The sequence below is a fragment of the Pyrgilauda ruficollis genome, unplaced genomic scaffold, assembly GCF_017590135.1.
Source record: "Pyrgilauda ruficollis isolate IOZ18807 unplaced genomic scaffold, ASM1759013v1 scaffold53, whole genome shotgun sequence".
Lineage (NCBI taxonomy): Eukaryota > Metazoa > Chordata > Aves > Passeriformes > Passeridae > Pyrgilauda > Pyrgilauda ruficollis.
In genome coordinates, this window is record NW_024526933.1 from 2,984,569 (window position 1) to 3,011,793 (window position 27,225).

Here is a 27,225-nt window from a genome sequence, read left to right on the forward strand (position 1 = left end):
CCCGAATGTCCCAAATTATCCCGTTCCACTTGTTTATCAGGTGACTCTCTCCAAGTCTTTGTCTGTAGGTTCTTAATGGCCTGTTCAAAGAGAGACTGGTGACTTTGGTCTTTGCTATGGTTTCCGTTACATCTCGGCTCTCTGTTCACATGTATTGATTCTTCCTTTACTTATTACCCCTTCTTGCAGCAAAAAGGTCCCTGATCATATAACCTTAATGAAGCAGAGGTTCTTACCTTCCCTATACCCTTATAGTACCATCTGTGTACAATAATTTACCCTCTTTTCCTTCCACTTTCTCAAAGCAGTTGTAAAACCAAACTATGTAAAGAGAAGTATTCCATCAGTCACAGATGTAGAAAATGGTATTTCATGGTCAAAATTATCCTGGAAACTTAAACATTGTTTAGAACATCTAAAAGAAAGATCTGTTTAAATAGTACCTCTGAAATATGCTGTCATATGTGACTGCAAAGAATTTGAAGTATTTTTTCATTATTTTTGGTATGAAGATGCATCTTAGGAAGCTGGAATCTATGCACAACCCTCAACAGATATATTTTCGGCATGACGTTCTCTGTGAGACCCTGGCTGGCAACACCTGTCCGTTAGTGACTATTACAGCCATGCCAGAGTCCAATTACTATGAACACATCTGTCAGTTCAGTAAGTATTACTCTACTTTCTCATCAGCTGAAAATAATGTAAAACTAGATATTTGTAGAAAAAAATTAGTCTTAACCGCTATGCAGTGTAAAAATAGCAATGTAAAATGAGGTTAATGAATTTCATGAAACTGAGGGGCATCAGTATTCAGGAATTGTTTTGTATATAATTATACTTATTTGTGGTAGTGAAACAAAGATATAAATATCTTTAAATGTAAGAATATATATTAATGCATTTTAAATTTTTGCTGCTAGGTTTGTACATTACATTTTGCAGACAGCACTTCTTGAAAAAGAATACTGGACAAGTAACTTTTTCTTAAAGTGCTGAGGTTATTAGCTTGTAAAAAAAATCTTCCATAAAGCTAACATCTAGCTGCTCTGATTTGAAGTGGGCTTTTGCCATTTCCTGATTTGTTTGTCCACCTCAGTATTTTTCTTGGCTATTGGGAAAAAAGTAATGAAAGTTGGATCATAACTTCCAGCTCAAATTGGTTGTGTAATTGTCTGATCAAATTTAAAGCTCCATTGTGATAGTTCTGTAATTAGCAGTCCTTTCAAAAATGTTGTGGCAAGCTCTATCAATAATACCCATACTCATTAATACTTAACTTACAAATGTTTTTTGCGTTGTTATAAATGCAGTGGGCTATTGGCTCTTTTTCCAATCAACAAACTGTTTACTCAGCTTAAATAATATTTTGCAATTTCTGTGGATATCTTTTTTAGGGAATCGTCCTTATATATTCCTGTCTGCCCGTGTGCATCCTGGAGAGACTAATGCAAGCTGGGTTATGAAGGGAACACTGGAATACCTTATGAGCAATACTCCAAATGCGCAGTCTTTACGGGAATCTTATATTTTCAAAATTATTCCCATGCTCAATCCAGATGGTGTCATCAATGGAAAGTAAGCATATATTTACTCATAAATATTTAACCTCTAATTGTACTAAAATGTACTCTAATTCTTTGCATCAATATTTAAAAATAAATAATCTAAACTAATCCTGCAAAGGTGCAAATGCAATATGCAATGTGATAAAAAAACAACAGACACTGGCAATATTGCTAGGATTTTTGGCTTCTTAAAAGGCAGTTACATTCCTTCACAAATTTCAGTTTTACAAAAAAATATTTCCAGCTGTTCATGGATGATAATCATTCCTATGTGATTTGACATGAAATTTTAATAGTCTCTGTCTTGGATTTCTGTAAGAGTGTTAAATGAGACCATACCTGCATTTAGAAAAAACTAAATAAGTTCATGGTCTACATGAAAAAAGAAAGTGCCTTACATTTGAGAAAGCCTTTTACATAATTTTTTTGAAAGCTGGTTAGTTAATAGGCATGCAAGAGAAAGGGTAATAGAGTATCCTGGTTTGATTAAAGTTATTAATAGTAGTTATTTCAATTGCTACACTTTTCTTGATAAATTTAAGGGATATTTCAGAACTTTTTGAAACTGCTATGAGTAAACATTGAGCAGTCTACATTTACTTGGTTGCAGGGAATTCATGTAAAATGGAAATTTTGCTATGATAAAGCTGCAGTTTCTATTAATCTACTATAGGTACTATTTTAAAAGGTTTTGTGAACAAAATAATAAAACTAATTACAGATTTCAGTAGAACTTTGTCTTTATATATGTAAAAGAATGTGTATACTAGAATACATGTAATTAAATAATTCAGGATACAGGGACAATTAAGAAGGCTGTCCCAACACACACAGTCTAAAGGCAAATATAGTGAAGATGACTGCATGATCATGAAATCATGCAAGTTTAAAAGTTCTTGCTGATAGCTGACTGAATACAGAGATGATCTTTTTGTTTCCTGGGTTGTTTTAGGTTTTTTTGTCCTTGTTTTTCTCATAGCTCCTTGTCTCCTGACAACTTCACATTTCAAGTATTAGATTTCTAGTTGACATTAGTCTCTAAATTACAGAAGACACCAAAATTGTAAAGATACCATATGTATGAACTATAATTTGGATGGAATTGCAAGCCTTCATTTTCAACAGCAAATAAGTAATATTACAGTTGGCTTCGCCTAAGAGGCTACTTCTAATTTATTTTTAGATTTTCTGTAACATAGCTTAAAACACCCCAAACATTTCTATTATTTGGCATGTTAGGAAATTGAAGTTTGTTTCTTGCCAGACTCCTTCCAAAGAAGCAGTGTTGATGAGGAAAACTTGAGGTGGGGGGAGGCTTATTTAAAAGTATGATAATACAGACTACATCATGCGTTTTTCCACCCCCCCCGCAATAGCCACCGTTGCTCTTTAAGTGGAGAAGATTTAAACAGACAGTGGCAAAATCCAAATCCAGATCTGCATCCCACTATTTACCATGCTAAAGGGTTACTGCAATATCTGGCTGCTATAAAACGTTTGCCTTTGGTAAGTATGTGTGTGTAAGCAATTCTGAATCTTTTTAACTTTATCTATGTAGCTAGTCTATAAATTAAACATTTTGATATGGTCTTGTAAACCACGTCACACTTAAATTTGACTTGGAGAACTGGTCTTCTGCAAACCTGTAGATGTAAATCTGTTACATTGGCTAGGCTAGAAGGTTAAATCTTCCTTAGATGAATCACACACTTTTTGTCTTAATGAGAGTTAATTATATAAGGGATTGTGTTGCTTAATTCTTTTGAATGTTCAACAGCATAAATAAAAAAAAATGTCTTTCTATTACTTTCTTAAAATTTTTATTCCATATGCTCTGAGTTTATTTTGCCAAATGATTTATTATAGGTCTACTGTGATTATCATGGTCATTCTCGTAAAAAGAATGTATTTATGTATGGCTGCAGCATCAAAGAGACAATGTGGCATACTAATGTTAATGCTGCCTCTTGTGACCTGATGGAAGACCCTGCTTACAGGGTGAGTTTGACATTTGTACCTTTTACTTGGCATGGGTTTGGAACATCCTTTTCAAGTAGTATCCTGATCCTATCCTGTGCTAATAATTACTCTATAGCATAAGCAGACTTATTTAAAATCACATCTTTTTAGTTTGTGAGTGTATTTCAAAGTACACTTCATGAAGCTTTAAACATTATACATAGAGGGCTTTTTTTTTGTTTCTTTACACCGATATTTCTTTTTGTGTTTAATATTACTTTTATAGAAAATAGATGGATAATATGCTTCTCTGCATTTATAATTACCAGATTAAAAAACAAGTCATTGAGGCATGGCAAACAATATTCTAGCAACAAGGCAAAAAAGAAACTGAATTGTTCTGAGAAATAATTATTTTTGTATATGGAAATATGCAAGATTCCTTTTTATTTATTTCTTTATATAAAGATGTGTAGCTAAGACATGTGCCTTTAATTAGGTATATATAATAAACTTGCACAAACACATCCTCTGCATTGTATAAGCTTTCAAACATGCAAAATATTTAGAGAATTATGTGTTTCTTGGAGAGTTACCTATTTCTTCTGTGTGTCTCCCTCCATTGCTGCCTCATGGGAACTGCAAACCTGTGTGACATATATGTGTGCAGGCTCTATTTTTTTGAAAAGATTCAGAGTTAAACTTCGAAAGCATGTGAATGCATGTTAAAACACTTGTTATGCATCCTTTTCTACAGATGCTTTCTGGTTTTTTTTCCTTTAAATCTCCCTCGCAAAAAACAAAAAAACCAACCAACCAATCAAACAAACAAACAAAGAAAAAAAATAGTGGCTTCTTGATTTTCTTGTGTGATTTCCTGGATGTTGAGCCAGATGCCAATCATGTCTGCTGCTCTAACACATTTATATGGGGTTTTGTCACTTCAGCGCGCACTACTGTAATGCACAAATGACAGTAGTCAATAAGGGCTGTTGGAAAAAGCCTTTCATTTTCAAAAAGGTGCGTTGAAATGTTTGGGCAAGCTTGCACTAATGGGTTATGCATTACTACTGAAACAATAAATTTGAAGTAGTCATGTGTTTTTTCTTAACTGACACAAATAAAAACTAGAAAGAACAGTCATTTAGCAATAGTCAAATATGTATATTTGCATGACCTTTTCACTGAAACTGTCATGTAAACAGAACTGAACTTTGATTCACATGCTTGAAGTGAAATACGCAACTAGTGCTTTGCTGAATACAAATGAATTTTATGTGTTAATAAAATACTGCTTTTGTTAGGTCTGTAAATGGGATTTCTGAAACGGTCTGCAGTTGAATTAAATACTTATGTGGAGTATGTGGTACACTTAATTTGAGCAAACTTAACTTGGTGAGTTAGGAGTGATGGTGATCAGCTGAAAAATTCTACTGTATCCTGATCCTTATTTGCATGACTAACAATTTTAGTGACTGAACCTGAAAAAAGGGATTTTAAAAACTAGGAAAAGGCCTGAAGACATTCTTACTTGAACACACTGATTTTTGAAAACTCAAGATGGAGAATGATTTCTTTCTTTCATTTTTAATGCAAACTGCATCAAATTTTCTGGTAGTGGTTTATGATTACATGGTCCCTTTTCACCTCCATCCATATGGGAAATAAAGGAATCACTGTTTTTTTTCAAATCGCTGTCCTGCAGGCACTCCCCAAGATCCTGAGTCAGACTGCCCCCGCATTCTGCATGGGCAGCTGCAGCTTTGTAGTGGAAAAGTCCAAGGAATCTACAGCACGAGTTGTTGTCTGGAGAGAGATAGGAGTACAAAGGAGCTACACAATGGAAAGCACATTATGTGGATGTGACCAGGGCAAGTATAAAGTAAGAGGATACATCAGTTAATATTTCTTAATTATTTCTTTTTAATTTCTTCCCTTTGCATTGTTATCTTCTGTAACCCTGCTTGCTCAATTCTTGCTTGCTTTAATCTTTTGAAACATTTTAAGGTCTGGGTAGGCTAACGTAATTTTCAACTTTGTAGGTTGCATAGCAGTTATGCTTATGGGCTGTTTTAACAAGATTAATATTAATGATTGCTTGTAACACATGTGTATGCATGCAGTTAAAAAAACCCAGAACTGTTCTGCCCAACAGATTATTAGGATTTGGTAGTAGTATATGTCAATACTATAATAAAAATTTCCTTTACATATGGCAGTTTCAGGCTTCACCACGGCAGATCATAACTCTTCAACAGATATTTAGCAGTGTCCCTTACAGAATTTTCCCATATAGCTGGGGAAACAGGCTTACACATCAAAACACTTTCACACCGGCTTACCAGCTCTACAAATTACAGATCATCTCTCAACTCACATAGTTGTGTGGCTTCTTGACTTACAATATGTTTTCATGTCCTCTCCTTGAAAAGTGTTAACAGGGCTGCATATCTGAAAACAAAAAGTGACTCTGTTGGTAGTGTCTCACTAGTAGACAGCATGCATGGAAGGAGTGGATTTCCTCTGCTGAAAGTTGAGTTTAGGCATGCTAATCAAGAAAATTATCACAAATAAGGTGCTTGACAGAAGGAGGATCAGAAGTCTGAGACAGAAACAAAAGAGTTAGTTGAACAAGATATATTTATTATATTAATGTATGCTCCAACATCTGTGCTTGTATCCCCATAGAGTAGGAAGACACATAATTTTGTTGAGAATTTCAGTAGGCCTGTAAGTACTACATTTTGTCAATTAACAACAGATGCATTCCTGCTGTTGTCAGAATATTCCTCAGATGATAAAGCTCATTATAGAGCTTTAAAAAAACATAACTCATCCAATTTGCTTATTTTGAAATTTTGAAAATATTCTTAGACATGGACCCTCATGGCTTTAGCAGTGTTGCTACAGGAAGTACTTAAGAAAAGTGATTTGAAGATGCTTTGTGGACATACTTTCAAGATTCTTAAACCTCCAAAACTATTCTTCAATAAGGAAAGAAACAAATGACTGAATTTTGTGGAAGAATCATTTACTCAGGGGAAGAGCGTTCTTTTATGTCATATAAACTAACTGATGAGACTAAATTACTGTTCTGACATTCATTTTATGGAGTAAAACAATTTGTGAGCTCTTAGTCATCCTCTGAATATACTGGAAGATTCTTAATTTTTTCTTCATTATGATAATGCTCAGACTTATTAAGAAAATATATCTAAAAAGTCAAGGTGACTAGACTTATCAAAGTCCTTCATTTCTCCAGTGAGAAGATGAAAAAGACGAAAAGGCTTAATCCCAGGGTTTTTGTGGGGGCTTTTGTTGTGTTGTTTGGTTTATTTTTGAGATTTATTTTGTGGAAGGAGTAGGGCCAGTAAGTCTGTCAATAAACTTACGGTATAAATTAGATTACCTATGTCATAATATGTTATTTCAAAACAGAGAGAAGTTGAACTATAGAAATTCCTTTCCCTCCTACTTCCCACCTAAAGAATGTTAGAGTTCAGATCTGAGGGATGGAAACATAAAGGTCTGAAACACTTTGCTAGTCTTACTCTGGTTTGGCATCCTTGCTGAATTTTGTTCAAAGCATGAAGAGGATTACTTAACAATTTGGTTCTTTGTGGAAGAAATACTGAGTATTTGCCAAGCTGAACATAATTTTTATTCCAATTCATTTTATTTGGACAATGATAAATCTAGACTATTTCCAGCCAGGAAGCTGTGGAGCTGAAGTTAGCTAGTCTTACCTCTATTTGGGATCTCTGGTGACAGAGTTGTCTCTGGAAGCAAATTTTTTTGAGCTGATCATGTAGAATCTTTGTAGTCTGTTGACAGTAAGTGCTGCAAATATAGGTCAATCATCTGTGGTTCAGGATATGGAAAAACAAACTTTCAGGTGAAAGGATTCTCCAGGATCTACTATGGAGCATAATTAAGACACCGTACAAAAGAACAATGTCTTCAATGATTCATGCCGCCTGAAAACAGAAATCAATGTCTTCGCTGATTGAAGATTAATACATTTGGAAGTATTGCTTGACTTTTAAGTTAATTGAAAAGATTTTGTTATCCGGCAATCTTACGACTTAGATAAAGAAGACTTCAAGAAATAAAGATTTTGGTAACAAATTTCTCAGTAACTGTGATTTTTCAGTCTTTAGAATTCGAGTTCTCAGATATTATTATATCTTTGTAACCTCTGTTGGATAAGAAATCAGAAGATCTACATGATATTTTACTGACTTCTTTACCAATTGACTTCTGTGAATCTTTATATAGCTGTTTTCCTTTTATTAATTACGTATTATAGGAATATTCTTCTCCACGTGAGGTCAGTCTGCTGTGCCTTTGTTTTGTATCTTTGCTTTCAAGTGGCAAATTTAATCACTGAGATACTGTATTGATATGAAGGTACCTTCATGACATGCTTAGTAAGGAAGACTTCAGCCCTCCATCTAAAATTCTACTGTCTAGAAGAAAGATTGTTGTATAAGATGTAGAGAAAAAAGAAATTAAATTTAGTTTAAAACAAGAAGCAGCATTGAGATGGCTTGAGCTTAAAAGCAATGCCTGTAGCATGTAAGTAACTTAGCCTCAGTTAAAGGTAATAGGACAACTGTTGAAGATCACTAGAAGATAAAGAAAAGGAATGTAATGAAGGCTTCAGTGAAAATGAACTTGACCTCACGTCCCTTGGGAAGGGCAACTGATGATGGTGATGATGACTTCTTGAACCAGACTTTGGATCTTGTTTCATGGAAATGAAGAAGTTTGGCTGATGGAAGAATAAATTAAGAAATTTGGTATTTGGCATTTTTGTGATATTACATTCTCCCTTATGATTAAAAGAAATTAAAGAAGCAAGTCAAGACTTGGCATGAGGCTTTTACCACAATTGTGTAGACCCTTCAGTGTAGTAAATTCAAAATTTTTCCTTCAGGTGTTTCCCAGTTATCCACCTCCAATCTGCACCATTTAGGTTTCTCTTTAGTTTCATCCTCTTTCTGCTGTGCTAAAAATAGCAGCCACAGAACATGCACACGCTATTTATCTTTATAACAATTGTATTTGCACTTTCCTTCATGCTGTACTCTTGTCCTTTTTCAACTTAGAGACACTCTGTTAGACAAACCTTGTCTATAAGGAACCTGCCAACTAACGATAAATTCTCCAGCAACAAATGCAGATGATAACTGGAAAAGTTTCCGAACCATCAAGTTGTGCACATTAGTAACCTGTGTAACAGTGAGATTACTGTTACCTTTCTCCTTCCTCTTCTACATACTTTGTTGCCTCTTGACCTTAATGTTATTTTAATCTCTTTGGGGCAGGGACTGTGTCTTCCTGTGATTAGCGTAGCGGAGCCCCAGCTATGATTGGGGTCTTCGAAAGTTAATGATGTGCAAACAAATACAAAACAAAACCAAAAAATTGGTCTCTATGGATAAGGTACTGCGCTGAGTGAGGAGAACTGATTTCTGTTCCCAGCGGGGTCAGTGACATGCTGTGAGACACTGTGCAAATCGCTTCAACCCTCTCTGCCTCCATTTCTCCATCAGTACAGTGAGGATAATTCTTCCTTTATTAATAAGTGCTTTGAAACCTACAGCACAAAAGCATTATAAAAGAGGTAAGTAGTATTCTCTTAAGAATAATACTCAACTATTCAACTCTTGTTCACTGCTAACAGGTTTCAGTACCATTTGGCCAGAGGATGGCACTGTTCAGAATCATGGATATAGATTTATCTTTCTTGTTACTAAAAACCACCTTGCTTATGAGTACTACCAAGGCAAAAAAAGAACTCGGAAGAAAGTCAAACTTTTCTTCTATTAAGTATGTTCAAAACAGCACATGGAGAATGTGTGGGTTGTGCCATTTCTGCAGCAACATACTTTCTTTTAATCCTTGCAGTCTAAAATGCTGTGTCAGTGTGGCAACACATGCAAAGCTTGTGTGTTTTTTCCCTAGCTTTTGGTAAAAAAATTCCTGCTTCATTCTTTTTTGCTTCTTTCATACTTGATGGCTTAGCTTACCACCAATTCCTGGCTCTTCTGTTTCCCTGTTTTGTCAAAGCTTCTTTTTAACTAATCTGTATGTTAAGGGATTGAGAAGATCCAAGCTAAAGTCCTTTTAGATTCTCCAGAGATACAGAAGTTGAAAAGGGGGAAATTGAGTGGAGTTGTGCCACTGAATTTGCTAGTGTATATACCATTAGTACTAGCCAATTACATAACTGTTGAGGCTCAGTCTAGATTACACTCTTTTTATAAAATAGTTGAGGTCAGAGGTTATGTCCCTATATACTGCACTTCTGGCTAAATTAAAAATTTAGAATTACCTGATGGGAGGATTTATTAGATATGTAAACTTGGAGAGCATTACATAAGTTCTACCTTCTAAATAGTCTTTACAGAGGAAAATGCCTGGCTATGTAATTCAAGTTAGAAAAGAGCTATAGCTTTTGAGAATTTGTTTGTTAGTTTTAATTACTAAATATGTGAATAAATGCTTTCAGAATTAACACATGTAGTCCCTAACTTACAGGCAGGGAAGAGACATCTGTCTCATGGAGTAACTGCTGCCTTAGGTAGTCTTACCTATGTGTCAAAACATAGCAATGAATTTGAGCACAACTATGATATTAATTCTCTCCTTTTAAAATTATGTTTGGTGGAATTTACATTGAGGAATCTTGTATTTTAAATTCTTATTTTAAAATAATTTATACTTATGAACCTAGACATTGTCTCTCTTCCAATACCACTGGGAAAAGATTTGTTAATTTTGGGGTGCTAGAAGTGTAGACTAGGAAGCTCCAAAAAAAATTAATATGTCTGTTCAGCCTTGAAGGAATCATGTATGTATTCCTGAGTCTTCTCTGATACTCTGAGTGTTTATTCTACAAATCTGATTAGTTCTGTCTTTAAAAGCAAAAGAATGTATTAAATAAAGTAAGAAAATATTAACCTAAAGAGCTATTCTGCAGCATGTGTGGGTCCATCTGCCTGTACCTATTTTGTATTTTTAAATCTTATTTTCACATTAGGGATTGCAGATAGGTACAAGAGAACTGGAGGAAATGGGAGCAAAGTTCTGTGTTGGCTTGCTGCGTTTAAAAAGAATGTCCTCACCTTTGGAATACAACCTGCCTTCTAGTCTGTTGGATTTTGAAAACGAGCTGATTGAATCAAGCTGTAAAGTGACAAGGTAGTACACTTTTATTATATTCACTTTTTCTTTTGGGAAAAACTTGCAGTTTCTCAAGTGGTGTAAAGATTCTTTCAAAAATGTTCTTCCACTCATCAAAAATAATGCTGATGTGTTATGACATTACTGTAACAATAATCTGAATATGTTGGAGACCTGTTGTATTAATTCAGTTGCCTCAAAGTTTGAAAGAAAACAATATAGACAGAGTTAGACTATATGTCACATTTGCTGCTGGGATAAACACTAGCCATTTCAATGTCATTGGGGAGTTATTACAGGCCATAAAATTCAGTAGTAGGACTTAGGTCTCAACTGTCTCTTTCAAAGTGTTGTTTTTTGGTTTTTTTACTTGCTGTGGTATTAAAAATGTATTTAAACAGACTTAAAGTATGTGAGGTAAAGCAGTAAGAACTGTAAGTATTTCTTCCTAATTTTTTTTTCTTATTTCTCCACTGGTGGAGATATATAATAAGACTTGAAGAACTTAAAATATATAAATAGTTTGGGTCACAAAAAAAATTTATATTCTCAGTAGCCAGGTTACTAAGTTGCTGGTTCTTAAAGCTGTAGATAGGCTTGCAAATGTATGCACATGTTGCATTTTTCCATTAATGTAATTCATCACTGAAGTATTTATATGTACATGGTAAATAAGGATGGACAGCAAATAAGTGATTTTGAATGTACAAACATATTTTTCTGAAAATGTGGTTGACAGACTAATAAAGCTGAGTTCCAGACTTGAAAAAAAAATCATTGGAAAGGAGTAAAATTTACATGGTATAATATATCTACTAATGTTGTCTGTAGCTCCATTGCTAAGGCAATGGAGTGGAAATTTGGGGAAAAAATGAAATTTGTTACTGCTTCTGGGCAGTTGAAACAAGGAAGTACATGACAATAAGACATACACTGGATGTAAGATTAATAAGCAATTTGTTTGTAGAACATGGAAACCTACCAGAGCTATGGGAGGGCATCTGTGACACCCTATGACAGGGAAATAATATTTATATCCCTCATTCAGGCCCATCAGTGTTCCTGGAGTGTCTAGTATTAAGAGAAACTGGAGCTTGTTCATGCTTACCTTTTACAGATAATAATGAAAAGCAAAGCATAAGCTAAAAGGTGATAAAAACAATAGGAGTAATGATAGGAGGATGTCTTAGGAAAGTGGTTAAAAGTGTAGGAATAGTAGTGGTGATATGCTGGCTCCAGCGATGGTTGGATGTCCCCAGTATCATTTGCTCACTAGCTGAACATCAGATGTTTATAATGACTAAAATTTTACTGTCAGAACAAGTTTCGTGCTTGGATACAGCTGAGTTAGTGATTCCTGGAAAAGATCGTGTCAGAAAGTGGGTTTGGGGTAATCAAAGAACTTCTGTAAGTATATAAGTAGTAAAAGAAATTTTAGCGGAAATAATGGGTCCACAGGTGAATGGGACAGGAGCCCTGGTGACACAGGACATGTAAAAGGCTGAGGTATTGACTGCCTTCTTCATCTTAGTGTTTACTGGAAAAATCAGTTCTTGGTGTGCTAAGGACCCAGACACTGGGGAAGGATTGGAGCAAAGAAGACCTACCCATAGTGGGAGAGGAACAGGCTGGAGAATACTTAAGCAAGCCAGTCTTACCTAGGTCCAGAGGTCCTGATAAGATGCACCCACAAGTACTAAGGGAGCTCACTGATGTCACTGTGAGGCCACTCAATAATTTTTGAAAGATCATAGTGATAGGAACAGGTGCTTTTGAAGGAAATCAGATGTCCTGCTTGTCTTCAGGAAGAACAAGGAGGAGAATCCAGGGAATTACAGGCTGGTCAGTCTCGCTGTGATCCCTGATAAGGTGATCAAACGACTAATCCTGGAAAGTATTTGCAGCTATTTGAAAAAGGGTGTTCATGAGTAGTCAACATGTGATCCTTCCCCTCTCCTCAGCACTGGCAAGGCCTGCACACCTGAAGGACTGTATTGTTCAGGACAAGAGTGTCATGGACCAACCAGAGATAGTCCAGTGAGGAGCTCCTAATATGTTGAAGGGACTGATGTTCCTCTCATAGGAGGTAATGCTGAGAGAGCAGGGATCATTAGTCTGGAGTAGAGGAGGCTCAAAAGGCTCAAAGTATACAAATACTTGCAGGGAGGTTGTAAAGAAGGTAGAGCCAGTCTCTTTCCAGTGGTATCTGCTGGCAGGCTAAGAACACAAACTACAGAGGAAAGTGAATTTGTCATTATATACATAGAAAGGTGCCTAGGTTTGGCCAGAACAGGGTTAATTTTTTACTATAAATAAAAAGGGGCCTGGCCAGACCCTACTGCTATTTGATACCATCTCATCAATTGTCAGGGGCTGGAGTAAGAGACTACCTTATTTCTGGTCAGGCTTGGGGGGAGAGAAACTGTGGCAGGTAAAGAGTCTGGTATTGTTGCACTTTCTATGTAAATTATTCCATTGTGTTTTAACTGTTATTAATGTTGTTGCTTCCTTTCTTCTCTCATTGCTGCTTCCAGTAAATTGTTGTTATCTCATCTTGTAATTTTTTACCTTTGCTCCTCCAGTTCTTAACTCCATTCCCAGAGAGGGGAAGGAGAAGGGGAAGGGGATGGAGCAAGTGAGCAGCATTTGGTTTGGGAGGGTCTTGGTGGGGGCACTGAGCCATGACACATTTTTATATATACATGTGTATGTATATGTTCATTGTGAGGATGCTCAAACAGTGGAACAAGCTTCCCGTGGAGGATATAGAGTCATATCCCAGAGGATATTTGAAAGCTGTCTTGATGTGATCCTAGCAAACTGCTGTAGGTGGCCCTCTAGAGCAAGGATGTTGGGCAAAATTACCTCCTCAGGTTTTTTCCAAGCTCAGCCATTCTGTGAAAAGGGGGAAAAGTCTTCAAGTCTTTTCTCAAAAGGTACTGAATGCTGGTGTTTTGGGCACTTCAAATTTGAGTGCTAGTGTAGGTAATCAGAATACAGAGTTCTAAAAATCACATATTAGTTGCATTTGTCTCTCTCAGAACTTAAGCAGCGAAGATCCTGTTCCCTTGGCATTTCTGTCATATATGCCATCCTGATTCTATCCAGGACAAGTTTAATTTTTGCAGTAGCTGGGAGGGATGTTATTCTACACCACCTCACATCATTGTCAGGCACAGGGGAAGGGACTCTCTTCAGGGAATAAGGAGTTCCTCAGAGTGGAGAAAACACAGCAGACAGAGCAGTCTGGTATTCTGTGGCTCATTTCTTTTCTTATATCTTTTGTTATTAATATTGTTGCTGTTACTCTTCACCTTCTTATCCCATTGCTGTTTCCAGTAAATTGTTCTGATCTCCATCTTTTGTGATCTCTGCCTTTTGTCCCTCCAGCTGACAGGAAGGGGAAGTGGCTCATGGTTTTGCGGGAGTACTGAATTGGAGAATACTGTTTTTAGACCACAACATATGCTTTAATAATTTTTTAAAATAGTAATTCTTCCATAAACACAGGCTGGCTGTTAAGCAGTTTCACTTGATAACTATTGTGGATGGCCTCTAAATGATAGCCTTTCAGCCAGCACATGTGTTTCTTGAGTTCCTCATGTGCAGCATGTTTAACTTGGAAATTGTGCCTACATATTGCACCTATTTGTCATACTTTTTTTTTCATTTGCAGCTGCAATTATATTATATCACTGTCAATTTTATTAAAACTAAAGCTTCAGCATAAATATGTCTCTTTGAAATATTAAAATTCAGTTACAGCATTTTGAATCAAGATGTGGTTGTGAGCAATTAATCCATGAGAGTGGCATTGAAAAACAGCACAGATTCCCATGTAACTTTATATTACTGGCTGCCTCAAGCATGGGATCTCAATTTTCTGTTGTGTCTTGGGTTTAGTGTTAGCATCCTAGTTCACAGGTAGTTAGTGGCTATTCTTTGGAAAAAAAAATCTGTGCTGGATTTCTGTTTATTAATGTTACTTATGGCAGATTTTCCATATGAGAGCATCTATAGAATTGAGAAAAGTCATATCATACACAAGTCACCTCCCTTAGTATTTGCTAGGAAGCTAAACACACATCAAAAACACTTTAGTATCAGAATGGGATAAAAAAGGGTGAGATGACATGTTTGTTTTCTCTTTGATAGCAAACTTCAGTAATGCTAGATGAGAAGAGGAACAAATGGAAACACATAGTTTGTTTTAATGTTATGAAATACAGCAAATCCTGGTATATTAATAGATGCATGTAGTTTGAACTTCCTTTACCAGCTACAATACTTCATTGACCCAGCTATCTCTAAAAAATTATTGTGTATGAAAACTAATTGCATATGAAGTACAACCATGCTGGGGGCAGGGGAAAACTGCCTCTGACTTGATTTACATTTCATTGCTGGGAAATGAGTGGCACAGAGACTGTTCTAGCCTGGATTTTTGGAAAGCACTGATAAAAGTCTTAGTCCTACATAAACATAATATTTTTGGCTATGTATGAGCACAGGTAAAATGTAACATTGGGCTCATAATAAGCTTACTATTACTGAGACTCTATGTAAAAATATTTATAATCCTGATCTGTGAAGAAAGTAACCAGTACTCTGGAACTTAAAAAAACCCAGCAGGTTCAGTTCCATCCAAAAGACTAGATCATGAAAATCACAAAAATAATTGTACTGCAAGATGAAATTGTAAATTTGTGAGAGATGATTAAATAACTTAATTCAGTGTATTAAAAGTGAATTTATACCTAGAATTTTTTTAAATGGTTTCCCCTAACATGACCTTTGGGTGTTACAAAGCTACACATGGTGAAAGGTGATAATCAAGTGCTTCTGCACTAAAGAAATTAGGAGAGTGGGGAAAAAAAATCAGATTCTGTGCATGTAAGAGTTAATATTTTTAATCTATATGGAACATTGACATAAGAAATGTTGAAGTTTTTTGGAGGAATCTGTTAACATCTGTTTAAGTTTTAAGTCCTGATGGCTTTATTTCTTAAAGTCATTAAATGTGAATCTAAGAACACTAAAATGTAAAACAGAAAAATACGCAACATGAGGTGAGAAAATAGGTACATTGCTCTCTGTGTTCACCTAGCAATACTGTGTAACTATGTGAGAATCTGTGATGGAAAAACTGGATGTGTGAATTCAAACTACTTAACTTAAAATATGGCATTAAGACTGAAATGCGTTTCTGGGTTACCTGGGTTTCTGAGCAATCGGATGTCCCTGCCCACAGCAGGGGTGCTGGAATTAGATGATTGTTAAGGTCCATTCCAGCTCAAGCCATTCTATGATTCCATGATAAATAAGAAACTACAACTTTGTTCACAGAACCGCCAATATTAGCAGTAAAAGTGCCATATATTATTCAAGTTTGCACATTATCTTCTTCTATTCTTTGCCAAAGGGATCAATACTGTCATAGGTGAAGTTAAGAGGTGGTCTCATTTTTTTGTTGCCAGAAGCTCAGAAGCAGAGTTTTGCTGTATACCTTAGGCCATATTTAAAAAAAAAAATTTCAGCCAAGGTGTGCATTTATTATTCACTTGAGTGGTAGACATATACAAAGAATCCCTGTCAAGCAAAGTTTATAAAGCTTTTTTCTATTCCTCTTCTGAGACAGTCATGGGTCAGAATACAGTCACACACCTTCTTGTTTTACATGCCCAAACTTCAATTTTTACTTTTCTATTACAACAAAAGAACTGCTTATACTTTCTTTATGCTCACATGATTTGCTGCTTTTGTCATTAGAGACAAATGAGAAGCTACCTACAGGAAAAGCAGGTAAAAAGTTCATCAATAGGAAGTATAAAACAGAATATTTTTACGCAGCTGTAGCATTCCTGTAGGGTTACAGTAGAGCAATTACTAAGATTGTGGTTATTTCCTTTATTTTTGGGTATTACTGGTATTACCTTTTACCAAAGCACAATTTTAATGCTTTCAAGACTAAGCAGGCAAATTTAAACACAGAAGCACTGATTTTATTTTTTGCAAATGATTTTGAGGGTTTCTCACATCCTTTTGTTTTTCCAGGTTGTAATTATAATGACCAAGTGCATGTTAATATTTTAGAATATATTGCTAGTGTTTCATTACACATAGACTGAATTTGAATGAGTTCATTTTGAACCATGTCTGAAACAAGAAAAATAAAGCAGTAAGTAGATTAATTTCCCTCTGGCAGTGAACTTTAACCTTCTATGTGATGAATAAAACACTTAGTTTTTCTTTAATTATTTCCAATCCATTTGACAGTATTTTCATCCCTATTCCAAATGGAAAAGATTAAACTAAATGTAATACTGGTCTTTTATTGAGAATTGTAGTTGTTGTGCTGACAGGTTTGATAGGGTCTATACGCAATGAAACAAAAACACATGACCGCATTCATAACTGTTACGACTTACTAGACTTATCCTCTGCTCAAAAACTTGACCACTTTTTGGAAATTCTAGTTAATTTTAATGATTCTTTTGAGCCTCATTGATGTGTTCTAGAACATGGTGTGGTTGTGTTTGTTAATTTGATTTAATTATAGCAGAGAAGCAGACTGAGCTTTGGGACCCAGCATGTCTAGAAAATGGTAGAAAAAGCAGACAGCCAAAAGGAGCTGTGGGAAGGGAAAAACTTGATGAAAAATCCATTTCCTGCACTTAAGTCTTACACTTGAGAAAAAACGTCAGACTGGTGAGGCAAGGAGTGAGGGGTATATGCAGTGGGAGTGTGTACAAAGTCTTACAAGGGATTATTTCTGCCTAGGCTGTCAGATAGAAACTGGCTTTGCCCTATGTTATTTCCCTCTCTCTTAATAACCCTTAAACTTTGTTCAGACATTTGTATATTCCTAATCTTCTTCACCTGGGACTAAAGGGTTTTTCCTTCTTACTCTCCTGCAGTGTTGAAGCTTTACTTTCTTCCAGTACTTAAGGAGTACAGCTTTGTTAAAAAGAAGGCATCTTATACTGCAGCTTTTGTCCAGTCTGTCCCATTCTGAATGTTGGAAGAAAAAGCTATTAAAAATCAGATTCAGAATTCCACTTGTGGGCCTGGTAGCAGTGCCCATGCACCAAGCCTCTGCTCTGGCCTCAGTGAAAGTGATTGCTTTTAATTCTGTGTAGACTGTAGTATTCAGAGTACTGTTCGTCTTCTCTAGGGCAAAATAAGGAAACTAGTAATCAAGGGAAAAACCCCAAACAAACAAAAAAACAAGTGTGATGAACTGCTTATATGTTCTTCCTACGACTCTTTAAGTTTTCTTCTACTCTTGATGGTGTGATCCAAATACTACTATGGCCCACAGTAAATGATTGATGAATCCCAGCTGATTTTATTCAGTTTTGAATTTCATAAAATGTATTTCAGGGTGAGAACACATAGAACATGTTGCTGTTACTTGTGATTAAGCTGTGGAGTAAAATTTTGTAACTCTAAATGTGAAGATATCTAAAAAAATTATTCAAGAGGATTTGGATGTCCAGCTTCTTATGGCTTAGAAAAGAGTTGGGTACATCCCGTTGAGCCTTGGAAATTCCCTTGAGAAAATATCCTTATTACTTACAAAATCTACATAGGTTAAGAGCAGTTGAACTGGACAGCACTTGTAGTTGTATATGTGCTGTTGCCTCCAGCATGATTGCTAATCTCCAGAAGAGAATATAGACACTAAAGAGAAATTAGAAGAGAAATTATGGAGAAACAATTCCTTGTGATACTTTGTAACTGTCTTTCTCATCTAAGATTTTTTGTCCTCCCATGACAAAGCAGTTTTAAAAGAAATCATTAGTACTTCAGAATTCTCTCTCCTTCCTTTTCCAACTCCCCAGGTAGCTGCAACTCTCCATACTTTGACAGGGAATATTTCTTAATTTTTTGTTCCAAAGTAAAATGTATACATTTGTTCCAAAGTAAAATGTATACACATCCCCTGGCGTATGAAAAAACTTCTGATCTCCATGGGGTTCAAATTGGTAATGGTTACGTCTACCTTGTGGATTTACTTTTCTGTAATTGAATCTTGTGGATAATGAAAAATCTCAAGTATATCTTTTATGGGACAATTAAAATATTATTTTGAAAAAACATATACCATGTTTGTGGAAAGGTTTATTAAATTGTAATATGTTTGGAGCATTAATGTAAATGAAAAACACATAGTAAGGTACTCTCGTTTTAAAAAATAATAGAGTCATAGCATGGTTTGGATGGGAAGGGACATTAACGATCATCTAGGTCCAACCCACCCGGCATGGACAAGGATGCAGCCCTGTAGATTAGGTTTCTCACAGCCCCATCCCACCTGGCTTTGAACACTTCCAAGGATGGGGCATCCACAAGTTCTTTGGTCAATCTGTTCCAGTGCCTCACCACCCTCACAGTAAATAATTTCTTCCTAGTATCTAATCTAAATATTTTCTCTTTTAGTTTAATAAAATTACTTCTTGTCATATCCCTGTCTGACTGTATAAAAAGTCATCCTTCCTTGCTCTTGTAAGTCCTGTTTAGGTACTGGAAAACCACAGTGAGGTATCACTGGAGCCTTCTGTTCTCAAGGCTGAAGAACTCTAGCTCTCTCAGCCTATCTTGGTGGGAGAGATGCTCCAGCCCTCTGAGGAGCTTAGTAGCCTCCTCAAAACTCACTCCAACAGGTCCATATCTTTCTTGTGCTGGGGACCTCAGAGCTGGATGCAGGGTTCCAGGTGGAATCTCACCAGAGTAGAGCAGAGGGGCAGAATCCCCTCCCTCACCTTGCTGACCATGCTGCTTAGGATGCAGCCCAGGACATGGTTGGCTTTCTGGGCTGCAAGCTTACACTAGTGGCTCATGTCCAGCTTTTCATCCACAGGGTTTTGCAGGGCTGCTCTCAATGACTTCTTTTCCCAGTCTGTGCTTATGACTGGGGTTGCCCTGATCCAGTTACAGAATCTTGCACTTGAACTTGTTGGACTTTATGAGGTTCTCTTGGGCCCAGTTCTTAAGGTTGTCCATTTGGATGGCATGCCATCCTTCTGTTGTTAACTGCACTGCTCACCTTTGTGTCATCTGCAAACTTGCTGCAGGAGCACTTGACTTCACTGTCAGTGTCATTGAGGAAGGTCTTAAAGGGCACTGGTCCCACGGCAGAGCCCTGGGGAGCCCCACTTGTCAACAGTCTCCATATGGACATGGAGCCTTTGACCAAAACTTTCTGGCTGTGTCCATCCAGGCAATTCCTTGCCTATCAAACAGTCCATTCATCAAATCCATGTCTCTCTGATTTGGAGTTAAGCATGTCATATGGGACATTGAAGACCTTACCGAAGTCTAGGTTGGTGATGTACACTGATCTTCTCATGCTGACTGTTGTAGTCATCCCATCATAAAAGGTCATCAGATGGGTAAGGCATGATTTGCTCTTAGTCTCCAGGTGTGGAGAGAGCACTGTGTTCCTGATCCCTTCAACGTCTTTCCAAGAGACCTGAAATCCCTTTTGATATTTCACAGTCTCATAGTTGCAGCCTCATTCAACCCTTCGTGAAAGAGTAGGAGTGGTTGATAATCCTCTGGTTTTACCAGTCTTGGTAACCTCTTTGTGACATGATGAATGTGGCCCTGAGAGGTAGCAAATCTTGCTAGAGAGGCTGGAGGGTAAATGGCTGCTTCCATGTGTCTCAGTGAGGACTTCCAGTAATTACCATGCTTCATGCACTTTTGGTGGCACTCATATGAATGGTTGATTGTACCAGTTTTGTAGCATTCTCCTTTTCTTGTTCTGGACTACTTATTGTGGAGTTTTCTTCTCCAAGCCTCATATTGTCATATTTGTTATGTAGGGCAATTTGATAGCAAGGGGGAGACTCTTTCTTTTGCTCCAAGCAGAGATGAGAATTCAGTCTCCCTTGCCTTACAAATCAATCAAGCCTATCTCAAGTCTGGATGCTAATGTACCTTCTGTTTCCAAGGTCTTAAAGCAGCAGCTACCTCTCTGCCTGTGTCAGTGCATAATCCCATACCTCAGTCTCCTGCTAGGATTCTCGGATTGCGTGCTGCCTGATGAGCTTCTCACACAACATGGCAACCTGCACAAAAGGCAGGTTACCTATCTGGGCATGCTTGCCCCCATGACAACTACCTCTGCCTTCAGGGCTTGGAGGGACTTTCAGATTATGGAGTTTCCTGCAGCTGAGGGTCCAGGTGGTTCTCTTAATCTTCAGCAAGTCTGTTTGGGTCTAGACACATACCCAAGGTGGCTGTGAGTCTCTCTTGGTTTTAATATGACAACTGTGATGTATAGATGCCATTTTTGTTAAAGAAGACTGCTTCCTCTTCCTCCCCAAGTAGAATTAAGTGGCCTTTTCTGTGTGTCCTTCCTGGAGAACTGCTGCACCATGTCCTGACCATGGCACCACACCCTCGTTGCTCGCACTCCCCGGGGCCATTTAAATCTGCTGGCAACACTCGCACTGTGTCAGCCTCACTCATGAGAACTGATGGTTCCTGGTGGGTCTCTCAGCTCTTACTCATGTTTCTCTGATCGTGGAGGCCCTGCCCAGCTTGTTCTAGTGCTCAGCCCCCAGAACTTGCCATGGCTGCCACTGCTGTTGCTGCTATCACTGCTGTGTGTGCCTGGCTGACCTTAATAATTAAAAGTATGCTTTAATTAATAATTAAAATACATTTTAGGAAACTGTTGTATTAATTCCTAAATTCAGTGTATTCAGTGGCAGGTGATGAAGAAAATACTCTTTTAAATGAAAGAGATATTCTTCAAGTTCTTCATAAACTTGAAGACCATGGTATTATATCAGGTGTATTAATCAGGCATTTAGAAATTCCTCTTTTTACCCATAAAATGTTGTTTAGGTAAAATATGCAGAACTTCAGAATTTCATTTAGTATTCTGTTTCAACAGCCATGACTTCAAAGAAAATACACAGATCATGGCATCCTTTACATTACAATACTGTAGGTGTGGGATAAACAACCTCTGCTAACCTGAGAAAAATAATAGTTTCCTTTTAAAAGAAAAAGTAGGAGGTGTAGGAGTAGAGGAAGAAGGATTATTGAGCAAGTTAATTAGAAAGAGCCCAAGGGAAAAGTTAGGAAATTAAAGCCCATAGAATCAGCATGACAGCAGCTAAAAATATATCGCTACAAGATACGCTGAGGGTGGGGAGCAGCAGGGAGGCAAATAAAGAATTTGATTAAACAGTGAGACATTTTTTTTGGTATTTGATTTCTATATTTCTTGTGATCCAGCCTCAGTAAAACAGTGGAATAATAATTATACTTCTCAGATTCATGCTAACCTTTAGCACAGAGATTACTGAAAAGTTAAATATTCAAGGCTAACATTTGCTACATCAAAAGACAACATCTCATGGGAAAGCAAATATACGAGTAGTATGTGGCACAGTTTGGATACAGTTTTATGAGGAATGAAAACTTAGGAAGGGGAAAGTGGAAAAAATAACCTTAGTAAATATTATAATATTATTTGAGTAATACACAATTGAGAAGTTGTGATGTGTTGCTCTGGATGGTAGCGGAAAGCAAAGACTAACATGCAGTAGATTTCAGAGACAGATTTTGTTTTAAAGGTTTATGTCACTTTCTCTGTAAGATCTGTTCTAATCTTTGATCTATTCTAATGGTACTTCTCTTGAACAGAGAAAATTACATATAATGTTGATTTTTGCTTTATTGAATGTGACACATATCCCTCAGTTCTGGATGTACATGTGCCAGAGCAAATGCCTAAAATGTGTTAGAGCAAACAGGTTGGCTTTTTATAACTGCTCACAGTGCCTGAATTTTTAGAAGTTAGGGGCGTGCCTACATGTTTACACATACATGAGTAGGTAAAATGAATGTATACAGCAATTAAAAAAAGTATATTGAATAAGTACTTGTCCGAATGTGATACATCTGGTGAAGTCCCTTTCATTAGTTTTTTTAAATAAACTAAACATTTAAACTTTTTATTTCCCCAACTTGTTCTTTCCTTAAAGAAATTTTTGGTAGGTGGTGACTTCCTAGGGCAGAAAGCATCACAGGATGAAAGAACAAAAAATTTGTATTCCTTTGCTGGTTCTCCCACAGGTGCTTTATGCAAAACACATATTCTTATTGTATGTTGGGTTCCCCATATGTGAAATGAAAGAGACTTCTTAGCAAAGATCCTGGTTATTTTCTTCACTCTTTGTCTCTCCTAAATGGAAACAATTTTGTTTTAAACACCCAGTTCATTCACCATCAGTGGGTTATTGCCCTAATTACAGCTTAAATAACTTATGAAGTATTTTGTTTTGTGGAGCTTTCTGTTTCACATAGCTAATAGAGTACAGGCTTGTTTAGTGAACCATGATACAGATAGTTTTGAATGTAAATTTTTCCCCCCCCCTAAGCTTGGGAACAGTTTTTCTCCCAGTATTTGAATTAACTGTCAACAGTACAAAATACTACAATGTGGCATGTCATTGAAGTTACAGGTAGAGGAAGAATACTGTGAAATTTATCTATATTGAATAAAGATAGCATTTCAGATTTCAAGTGGTGCAGCTGAGCTCCTAAAAGGTCTTTAGAAAGAAGCAGTGATTAGTCCTTTTAATTATAAAGTCACAGCCAAGCTAGGTTTTTTGTATCTTCAGAGAAAATTAATTAAAATTAATATGCAAATATTTCTACAAGTTCTTTATGATGTTTCTCAATAAGAACATTCTCACTGTTTTGTATGAGTTCTGCTTTATTTGATTATTAGGTAAAATGCATTACAAAACTTTTTTGGGCTCAAAATGAATGTAAAAATACTTATGAAATATTTAGGAATACTTAGTGCTTTTAAGCAGATAGCTTTCTATGTCCCGAGTAAAACTGGGTCTGGAAAATACTTTTCTGCCTCCCCCATCATCCCTTCCTTTTTTCTAGGGAGGTAAGAGGATCAGAAAGTTGTATTTTAACCTTTTCCTTTTTCAGTTAACACTGAAGGTGTTAATCCTCTTGTTCGCCGACGCTATTAGTTAAAGGCATAGACCATTCTGTGGGCAGAGCATCAGTTCACTAAGTGCATTGCCTCAGAGTTGCAATGCTTGACAAATTTTAAGTTTTACCAGGATGCAAATGTGTGAGAATCTGATAGAAGTTAAGTCATTCATGTGGGAATTTAATTGTCGGTGTAACCATGACCCCTTGTTCTGTTATCTCTGATATGTATAAAGTAATTGGTATAATGCTTTTCAGTGAAGTGTGTTTTATCTTCAATAAAATACAGCAGTTTGTTTATACCCTACAGCAATGGCTGTGTCCTTAGGTAGTTAGATCCTTCTTCAGCAATTTCTGATACTGCTGTATTTACATTAAGTTCTTACGGGCCATTAGTGTAGCAGATTTGTCATGGCGCATTTGGAAAATGAGTTGTATATGACTAACTAATTAGTTGAAGGCATTACAGCCATGGGTTTGTCTCTCAGTTGTTTTACATGCAACTAAAAAGCCAGTCCCATTTTAGGTAATCTGCCCCTTTTCTGAGGTAATTTTTGGATTACTGTATGTCAGGAAAGGGATAGGGCACATGGTCTGAATGTGTTAATCCAAATAATACTTTTAATATGATTAATGGAGCTTCTTGTTTGTTATAGCCCCACTACATATGTTTTGGATGAAGATGAACCTCGCTTCCTTGAAGAAGTTGATTACAGCGCAGAGAGTAATGATGAAGACGTTGAATTAGCTGATAATGCAGGTGATTATGAGGCAACTAATCAAGATGATGGACTTTCAGACCAAGATTCAACAAGGATACTCCTTTCTTGAACCAGCTTTGCTGCCAGTAACAGAAAATAAAGTATCCTGAATTTCCAGTCACATACTTCCTTGCTGTTTTCTACAAAGGGGATAAGCTTCAGTTAAGACAAATAACTGGGGCCTGCATAGCTCAAGGACAGTAAATATTTCTGATAAATTTGCATTTGTTTTGTTTAAGGAATTCTGTGTATTCTTTAAGCCCTAAATAGATAAATTTGTTTACCATTTTATTTTCTACTAAATAGTACTGCATGGCATTTTGTGTTTTTAAACCCTATCTTCAGAGAAATGGATTATAATTTTTAGTGTGTCAGAGTACAGAAAATAATTTTTTGTGGTACAGTTCTTTGAGTTGCTTCCTGAAAAATACATATGTACAGATTTTCTAAATTAATTTGTGTATGTCTGTGTATATGCGCGTGTGTATACTGAGGTGAAGAGGTTATTTTTCGACATTATTTCAATGATACTTGATTGTGTTGAAGCAATGTAGTGCCTGCTCTGAAACACTTCAATTACTAAATTAAAAATAAGAACATGATGTATGAATTTTTGCACTTGTTTCTTGCTTCTTATGATTATGTGGTTTTGCCACAGTATTAAGTGAAAATTCTTACTAATGTCTGTTCAGAGTTCAGGAATTTTGCACAGTGACAAATGCAGCCTGTGCTTAGAAGAACTAGACTGTTGTATAAAACTCACCCATAAGATAGGCATGATTTAATTTGAAGAAGTTTTCTTGTTAAGTGTACTTGTCTACAGGAAGAGGTCAGGTATGTACACTCTCTGTATATTCAGCTACACAGCTGCTCCATTTTTCTTCTTGAATATGCACGTAGTTAAAAAGTGTTCACTTTACCGGAGGCACATTAACTATAGACCCAATTCAACTGCTTTAACGGGGATAGTGCATTTCGGTTTCAACCTTTTTGTCTGATTGCAACCTAGTATTAACTCTGCTGTGATAAGGAGATTGGACTGTGACTTCCTGAGGTCTATTGCAGGCTGAATAATTATTCTGTAGTTCTGTATTCTTCATGTTTAAAGTCAAGCTGTCAGGTATGGGATTTACACTTCTTCATCTCCTATCGTCTTCTAATTCTTATTGCCTCTTGCCTCTGCTTGAAATAAGATCTAATAGAGAAATGAAGAGAGTTGTAGTCTGTGGTTTACAGAATTGACATGTTTTGCGATGAAAAATACTTTTCAAAAATTATTTTTACTTGATGTGACCCAGTTGTGGCATTCATTTTCTTCTGCATGAGCAAAGGCTTTAGAACATGAAGAATAACATTTCTAAGTTACACCAGGTTTTTAACTGATGAGGATTTTCTGTATGTTTGTTGTTCCAAATAAAACTGTATTTGAGAGGGGAAGGGCATCTTCAGTAGCGGGATTAAAAAAGAATAAAATTTATGAGAATTAACTGTATCAGTGTTTTTCAGCCAGGAGTTGTATTTGCACCAGGATCTGTTCTTTCAAATTCAGCATTGTTTGATAATGCCTTTCCATACTATCCTGATTCTGAAACTGGGGTAGGGGTTTGGATCCCTTGTTATATGCATCTGTATTTTTGTTTAAGGGCTTAAATTTATATTAATAAACATATGGAGGTTTATTAGGGGTAGGGATGGAAAACGTGGAAAAGTTGGAAACATTTAGAGTCTTGTTCCTTTTTAAGTTTTTCTCTGCAGTGAAAGTTATTCTTTCCTTGTGTTCTGTGAACTACATACTGTAAATAAGAAGATTTATTTATTACCCTGTTGAAGAGGAGCACTCTGCATTGAAAGTAGAGGAATTTGGGAAAGTGTCAAATGGAAGAATTATCCTTGCCCCACAGAATTTGAATTATTTTTCTGTCCAATGACAGCAGTTCAGAATGCTCATATTGCCCTGTTAGTCGTAGACTAGTTATCTGCATAAATAGATTTTCATCCTTAAGGACTCCTACTTCAGTGGGAATAGTATTCATAAATAAAATTATTCATAAACAATTTCACTTAAATTTCACAGAATGCAGGATGCCACATGTTTGTTAACTGCATTGTGCATGTCTTAGGTTTCATTTGAATTTGTATTAATCTTGGAAAACTATTTTTATGCTACTGGCAATACTAGAAATATACTTCATCCATTTAGAAAGAATGGTGGCTTAGTAGTACAAAATTGTATTTTTCTCCTAAGTATGTATGTATATTCGTTCTTCTTATGACTCCTAGAGCATTTAATCTTTGCAAAAAAAAAAAAAAGTTATCAGCTATATAATGTCTCAGGATAACATGTTTATACATTAGATTTCAATGCTGTTATGCATTAGATGTCACTTAGGTGTTAGATGTCACCCTGGCAGCTGTTGGTCTGAGCTTCTGCAAGTGTAATTCTAATGCAAGAGGTGAAACTTTGTCCCTATCTTACACATTGTTGAAAATGCAAAGGTTGTTACCTCAAACATTTTCAAGTACTTGCCTTTTGAAAGGTAAAGTCTCCATTCGTGCTCATGGGGATGCCAGTTCATGGGAAGAACTGCTGCAGTGAGAACTGCTCCATACTGTTTATCCCTTCTCCAGTACCTGTTGCCATTGTTGCAGTGGTGTTGACAGACATGCTGGTGCACCCATTTATGTGTTTTGGTGGGAAGTCTGGTGTTTGGCTGAAAAAGGAACAGCTAACACTTGAGCACACTCAAGTGTTATTGTGGCATTTGCCC

At 36.5% G+C, this 27,225-nt stretch overlaps 1 protein-coding gene across 9 annotated transcripts in view; it reads left to right on the plus strand.

Moving 5' to 3' along the window:
• The window catches only part of AGTPBP1 (ATP/GTP binding carboxypeptidase 1), a 62,260-nt gene extending 37,197 nt beyond the window's left edge, over nt 1-25,063 (plus strand). For 8 of the 9 annotated variants that reach the window (XM_041480725.1, XM_041480720.1, XM_041480726.1 and 5 more), the window contains 7 exons: nt 513-666; nt 1,398-1,578; nt 2,945-3,074; nt 3,435-3,566; nt 5,233-5,409; nt 10,576-10,736; nt 24,353-25,063. In XM_041480725.1, coding sequence (XP_041336659.1) covers nt 513-666; nt 1,398-1,578; nt 2,945-3,074; nt 3,435-3,566; nt 5,233-5,409; nt 10,576-10,736; nt 24,353-24,527 — 1,110 coding nt within the window. In that variant the 3' untranslated portion in view covers nt 24,528-25,063. Of the gene's footprint in view, nt 1-512; nt 667-1,397; nt 1,579-2,944; nt 3,075-3,434; nt 3,567-5,232; nt 5,410-10,575; nt 10,737-24,352 lie in introns of those variants that run through there. The other variant, XM_041480729.1, reaches the window with a different exon arrangement.
• Nucleotides 25,064-27,225: the final 2,162 nt, after the last annotated feature.